This window comes from Solanum stenotomum, chromosome 1, assembly GCF_019186545.1.
Source record: "Solanum stenotomum isolate F172 chromosome 1, ASM1918654v1, whole genome shotgun sequence".
NCBI classification, from domain to species: domain Eukaryota; kingdom Viridiplantae; phylum Streptophyta; class Magnoliopsida; order Solanales; family Solanaceae; genus Solanum; species Solanum stenotomum.
Window position 1 is genome coordinate 34,018,401 of NC_064282.1, and position 7,089 is coordinate 34,025,489.

Consider the following 7,089-nt stretch of genomic DNA (forward strand, 5'->3'; position numbering starts at 1 on the left):
CCCCCCACCCACCCAAAAAAAATTAAGTTTGTTTTCAAAAAAAAATTCAATTTCAAAATTTATTTTCTACTCTAGTAAAAATAAAAGATATTTCTCAAAATCATTTTTCATTCAAAAACCAAACACTAAAAAATCTTTTTCGAAAAATATTTTCTACTCACCAACAAAAATGAGAAAATAAGTAAAAAATCTACTTGTTTTCCAGGAAAACATTTTCCATGGAAAACATTTTCCTTCATACCAAACACACCCTTAAGATTATATATTATCTATATATAATATAAAGGAGAAACATAGATAAGGTGATGTGACACCTCTCTATGACCTTCATTCATATTTATCTTTTTTCTCCCTTTTTTTGAGATTTTTTCTTATTTAAATTAATTATTTTATTGTAAAAGTGAATTATTTAATTTATTATTTATTAATGGAGGCACATTTACAACAAAGACTCTTCACATGCCATTTTACAAAGAGTAATTATTCATTTCATAACTCACACCTCTCTAATTTCTACTTTTAATAAATTTATTTTTCTTTTTTCTCTTTTTTTAACCTACTTTCAATTATAAAATGATAATATATTTTTATATTTTAAGTAACTTTTTCTTTATAATTTAATGTATACCTATCTATATCTATATATATATAATAAAGTTATATATAGACAAAGTGATGTGACACCTCTCTATGGCCTAGAAAACTATTTATCTTTTTTTTCTTTTTTTTTGGAATTTTCTTCTTTCATTTTTTGCATTAATTACTTGTTTAATAATTTTAAAATCTATCATATTTATTATATTCAATTATAACTCATGGGTTAAAAAAAAACTTCAATCTTTTTGCATTCTCCACTTAAATAACATGCCTTCTCAACTTTCTTCTATCTAATTCTTATGACTCAAACAATCTATAAATAACAATCATATATAGAGTTGTTTGATATTCTTTTTTTTTTTTAACTAAAGTTTTTGGTCCCTTGGACCATTTTATTAAAGGAGCAAAATATTCAACGCAGGTCCAAGAGTGACCCGACCCAACTATTACAAAACAAAAAAAACAAAAAGCTAATGTTCGACACTCCTAAAGATATGTCTGAGTGTAGTCTCTCTAATCTCACCCCCCCCCCACCCCGCCCCTGTACCTCTTCCTCCTAGAACGAAGATGAGCTTCATTGATGCCTATTGCAACTGCCATGGTGAGTGTATCCCATTTTCTGATCTCCTTTCTTTTCCTTCTTAATTCGTAGCTCCATTTTGTTCTGATTTCAGGTGGTTCCAGCCCCCGCCTGCATCGTAGTCTCCCTGCTGCCTAGTCCAGTACTTTCCTTCTCTATTTTTCTGGATCTTGTTATGTACAAGTGTGTTATGATCTGATGATAAACATCGAATGCCTGCTTTCTTAGTTTGTCAATTACTGCTGCTGAAATTGCCCTGTACTTCCTCTTATCTTGCGTGTTTTGATCCGAATATTAGGGATCTATGACTTATCTGCATTCAGAATCTTCCTACAAATGTTGGGAAGCTCTTGAAAATTATTGTATATCTGCTTGCCTTCTTGCTCATAAGCCCTGTTTGCTGATGAATCTGCAAGAGAATTTTCCTCCCTGTAAACATGTGTGACATGGATGTTTAGCAGCTGTAGTACACTGATAATTGCCTGGTATATATCTGCCATCTCCCATGGGATCTTTCATATTCCTCTTAAAAAATTCATCACACATAAATAATCTGTTTCTAAGATAACATTTTGTAATCCTTTCTCTTTACAGACCTTTAAAGCTTCCAAAATAGCTCTTGCCTTTGCCTCCATATTTGTAGTAACTCCAATAGATTCTGCTTGAGCATAGATTAAATTTCCTTCTCTATTTCTTAAGCAAAACCCATATGTACTCAATCCTAGATTGCCTCTACAAGCCTCATCTGTATTACACTTAATAATTGTACCTTCAGGGGGTCTCCAAACTACTGATTGGTAATACAATTTGGGTTTGTACATCCTAAGCACTTGCACCATGGTTGGTCAGTGATCTGGTAATCTTTTCATCCATGGGAACCACATCACAATCAGTTGCCTTATTAGTTTCTGAACATGTACCACCATGTTGTGGAAATTGATGTCTCCACCATGTCTTCTGGCATTTCTTCTCTTCCATAGTGTCCACATTATTAAAGAGGGTATTGCTCTGCAGACCCTCATCAATTTTGATGGACCTGTAATCCTCCAGAAATGAATTATTACTTGTTGTAAGTGCATGTTGTCAATGTTGATACCTGCAAAAATAGCAAATTGCTTCCATAACTTGTTGGCTATGGGAGCTGTTAGTAATAAATGGCTCATGGTTTCCTCTACATAAGTGTCACAACAATGACATCTGGAGACCGTTGTAATTTTCATCCTCTTCAGATTATCATCAGTTGCAATTCTCCTCCTCCATACTCTCCAACAAAAGAAATTAATCTTAAAAGGAACTCCCTTTGCCCACATTAATTCATAACACTGTTTAGGCTCATCTCTTTTTCTCACAAGTTCCCAGGCTGATTTAACTGAGAAAACTCCTTTGTTGTTGGCCATCCAACATGGTCTATCATCATTTCTTCCTTCTATTGGAGGTTTGATTGTATCCACAATATGCTCAACTATCTCTTCTGATAATTTACTCATGAGCTTAGGGATATCCCAATTTCCTTGGTTGATGAATTCTTTCACCTCAATTTCCTCCTCCTCTGCATGATTCCCTTCTATGTAACAAAGTGCACCTTGTTTTGTCCAATTATCAAACCAGAAGCTTGAGTTTCCAGCAAGAACCTGCCACCAGATTTGATGTTCAACTTCTTCCCTTACCCTAATCATTTTTCTCCATATATGAGAAGCTCCTCTGCCCTGCACTAGGATAGGATGTAACTTCTTACAATATTTATTCCACATATAAGCATTCCATAGAGATGTGCTCACCCTGAAAATCCACCAAAGCTGTTGACACATCCTGAATAGATCTGAAGCTCAAACCCCCTTCTTCCTTGGGCAAACACATCTTATCCCATGAAACCCAATGCTTATTTTTAGCACCAGTGGTATTTCCCCAATAAAACTTAGCAAAGATACTATGAAGCTGATTAATAACACTGACTGGTGGGCTCATAGCTGAAAGTAGGTAAATAGGCATTGATTGAAGCACATGTGAAATCAATATATACTTCCCCCCAAAAGTCAAAAACCTATTCTGCCAAGAGTTGATCCTCTTCATCACCTTTTTCACTAAATCTTCAAAATGAGCCTTATTCTTTCTGCGATAGAAAACAAGACAGCCTAAGTAAATGAAAGGAAAGGAACCCTGTCTAATTCCTGTGATTCTTCTTATCTTGTTGTTGATAGCAAAAGGAACCTTTTCATGCATATAAAACAAACTCTTGTTGAGGTTTATCATCTGCCCTGAAACTTGCTCATATCCTCTTAATATCTTCATCATCATTCTCATGGAAGTGGGTTGTCCTGAGCAAAATAAGATGGTATCATCTGCATATAATAAATGATTCACTTCAGGGCTCCATTTTGGAAGACCATACCCTTTGAAATTAGTATCCTCAAACAGCTTATTTAAGTTCCTAGATAAAATTTCAGCTCCAATAATGAATAAAGTTGGAGAAATAGGATCCCCTTGCTTGAGACCCCTTGAAGACTTGAGGAATCCAAAAGACTGTCCATTCAGAAGGACAGAGTACCAATTGTTTGATAACAACCTCCATATCATATCTATAAGCAATTCTGCAAACCCAAACTTCCTCAACACTTTAGTTAAGCAAATCCAAGTTACTCTATCATAAGCCTTAGCCATGTCAAGCTTAACAACCACATTATGCAATGTAGTTCTTTTGTTTATATCTCTTATTATCTCCTGAGCAAGCAACACATTTTCAGTAATACTTCTTCCTTTGATGAACCCTGTTTGATTGGTAGAAATAATCTAAGGTAAAATAACTACCAGTCTCCCATGTACTACTCTCGAAATGATCTTATTAACAAAGGTGCTGAGACTAATAGGTCTTAAGTCTCCAAATGTATCAACCTCCTCCTTTTTTGGTATCAAAACCAAATTAGTATGAGTTATGAATCTGGGCAATTCCTGACCACAAAAGAAAGCCTTGACCAAGTTGGTTATGTCTTCTTCTATGATATCCCAGCATGTCTAAAAGAAATGACCCAAAAATCCATCTGGACCACTAACACTATCACTATTCAGGGCAAATACCACCTCTTTTACCTCCTCCTTGCTAGGCAATCTTGTTAGCATCTCATTCTGATCTCCTGTAATCACTTTAGGAATGGCCTCCAACATGTCATAGTTGTTTGTGAAATTGGTTTCCATGAATTGATCATTGAACACTATCACAGCCTCCTCCCCTATACTTTGAGTTGAGGTGATCAGATCTCCATGAGAATTTTTTATTTTAGCTATGTACAACTTCCTTCTTCTCCCCTTGACATAGGAATGAAAAAATTTTGTATTCCTGTCTCCATCCTGAAACCACCTCATTCCAGCTTTTTGTTTCCAGTATTCCTCTTCCAAATGTAGGAACTTTTTGAGATCTGCCTTTGCCTTGCTTAGTTCTTCCCTATTGTTTGCAGATGGGTTTATCTCTAATTGTGCCTCTTTCACCTTAATTACATCTTCCAATGTAGCAATCTATTGGAAAATGTTACCAAAGGTTACTTTACTCTATTTAGCTAGTACCTCTTTTAACTTCTTGCTTTTCTTCTGATAAATAGTGAAAGGAGATCCTTCCTCTATTCCTGCCCAGCATTCCTTCACCTGCTTTTTAAAATCTGGATGTTTTGTCCAGAAATTCAAAAATTTGAAAGGCCTAGCCACTGACTCCTGAGTGGCATTACATGTTACATGAAGAGGGGCATGGTTTGACCCCTCCCTAATCAAATGATGTACCTCACTATCAGGCAAGAGCTCCATGAATTCATTGTTTCCTAGTACTCTGTCTAGTCTTTTAAATATGCAATCCTCCTCAATTCTTCCATTCCACCAAGTAAATTTACTTCTTGAGTACCTAATTTCATGTAAAGTACAATTATTCAAACACTGAGCAAAATCAATGGTTTCCTGTTGTGTGACAGTTAGACCACCCAACTTTTATTCATCTTTTAAAATAACATTGAAATCTCCCCCCACTATCCAAGGTTCTTGAGTATTCATTGCAATCATCTCTAAATCCTCCCATAACTCTAATCTTTCCAGGGCACTGCACCTTGCATATACTGCTGAAACTTTGTAAATAGAAAGACCATTATTATGAGTGAATTTCATAGTTAATTGTTGTATAGAGTCTATCTCTACTTGCCCTTGCCAATCCCCACTCCAAAAAATCCATATCTTTGCTGAACAATTCACCATAGCATATTGTAAATTCAACTTTCTTCTGTACTCCTCTACTACCAGTGGACTTTGAAATGGCTCTAAAAGAGCTATATATGTGTAGTGATGTCTTCTCTGCAGATCTATTAACCTCTCAAAAGCATTTTGAGATTTAACAGATCTAATATTTCAAAACATAATTTTGTGAATCATTGATCAGATTGATTGGTCTGCCCCTTCCTACTCCTTGTTGTTGTATTAAATGGAACAACATTGCCCCTATATTTTTTGTTTCTTTCATTTAACTTGTTTATCTACCTGGGTGACAGATCTCCTGATGAAGCAATCTCCTCAATGTTGTTGTTAATATCCTCTTCTTCTTCCTGCATTCTTCTTTTTTCAGCTTCTTCATAGGATATATTATCCAGAAAAAGTGTCTCATGTAAAGGATTAATAATTTGTATGGGTTAAGGACCTGCTGCTGTCCCATCTCCCACATTATTCTCACTTTGCTTGTTTAAACTTGCATTTTGCACGTCAGTTGGATCTTTCACAGTTCTCTGACTATCTCCCATCTCCCTTATTTCATGTTGACATAGTTTCCCATTATTCTCCTTTTCTGCTACAAAACCTGTTTGGTTAATTCTTGCTGGTAGATCACTAGTTTCTTGCCCAATATATTATTTGAATTGCTTCCTCATCTCTTCTCGTGTGTTGTCTGACCCTTTCTCTATTAAGTCCTCTTCTTCTTCTTCTGTTTTCAATGCCTCAAATTTGTTTTTACTTTCAATCACTTTTTCTTTTTGAACAGCTCGTGGGTGCCATTTTTGTTCTTGTTTTCCATTGTAAAAATTCCTTCCTCTACCGATCCCCTTGTGCCTTTGTTCTCTAAAACCTTCATTATTGTCCTGTTTTGCAACATTGTCACGCCCTTGTTTGATGTCAATTCTTTGTCCTTGATCTAATTTCTCCTTGACATCCCTCTCCTTTCCTTCCCCTTTTCCTTTTTCTTCATTTGTATACAACTCCGGATGTAAGATAAAGCAATCTGTTTCATTATGTCCTTGAAGTTTGCAAGTTTTACAATATTTTGGGATGCAGTCATATCTAATTGGAATCCATTTCTCCATTACCTCCCCTGTTTTTTTCCTTACTCCCACATTAATCCTCTTTGGAAATTCACCTAATAGATCCACTTCCACCTTGACCCTAGCACAGCTAGGCCTAGTCTTGTTTTGAGTCGCCATGTCAACCTGTAGAGGTTTCTCTACTGTTGTGGCTAATGAGAAGATGGCTTCCTTTCCAAAAAAATTGGGAGGCAATGTAGGGAAAGAAATCCAAGCTATCGCCGTTGTGGTCTCTTCTTGCGGATCAAACAACGGATCTCATTTCAAAGTCCTCATTGGATATGACCACTGCTTATGAGTTATATAGAATTGTGGTTTTGATAGAAGAGTCACATAATCCTCCAAGTTTGATGATCTTATCAACACATATCTATTGCATAACAATCCAATATTGACCTCTCCCTTTAATTCGCATTGTTTTGGGATTAACGTTCGCAGATCTTGCATATCAGGCCACCCATACGCAAATTTCCCTATCACTGCATATTGTAAGTCTTCTTCCAAAATCATGTGGGCTATCTCCTCCTCTTCCCATATAAGTCTTGGTTCTCCATGAGGTATTGGATTGGTTTCAATTGAATCTTTTGATGTTTTGCA

The 7,089-nt window shown here is 35.8% G+C and overlaps 1 protein-coding gene across 1 annotated transcript; it reads right to left on the reverse strand.

Moving 5' to 3' along the window:
• Positions 1–2,917: 2,917 nt before the first annotated feature.
• On the reverse strand, positions 2,918–5,940 carry LOC125876646 (uncharacterized). The gene is made up of 6 exons (XM_049557899.1): positions 5,841–5,940; positions 5,684–5,771; positions 4,943–5,060; positions 4,733–4,876; positions 4,201–4,684; positions 2,918–3,942 (listed from the first exon to the last, which is right to left on the reverse strand). The coding sequence occupies exons 1-6, from the start codon at positions 5,938–5,940 to the stop codon at positions 2,918–2,920; spliced, it is 1,959 nt and encodes a 652-aa protein (XP_049413856.1).
• Between the last annotated feature and the right edge of the window lie 1,149 nt (positions 5,941–7,089).

What these genes read in the sequence shown, in the direction of transcription:
- LOC125876646 (XM_049557899.1), bottom strand. Translation starts at nt 5,940, where the DNA reads ATGGGAGATAGTCAGAGAACTGTGAAAGATCCAACTGACGTGCAAAAT. An exon ending in TCAGGAGATCTGTCACCCAG is followed by an intron (nt 5,061 to 5,683) that starts GTAGATAAACAA and finishes ACATGAAATTAG; the next exon opens with GTACTCAAGAAGTAAATTTA. An exon ending in TGGTCCAGATGGATTTTTGG is followed by an intron (nt 3,943 to 4,200) that starts GTCATTTCTTTT and finishes CCAATCAAACAG; the next exon opens with GGTTCATCAAAGGAAGAAGT.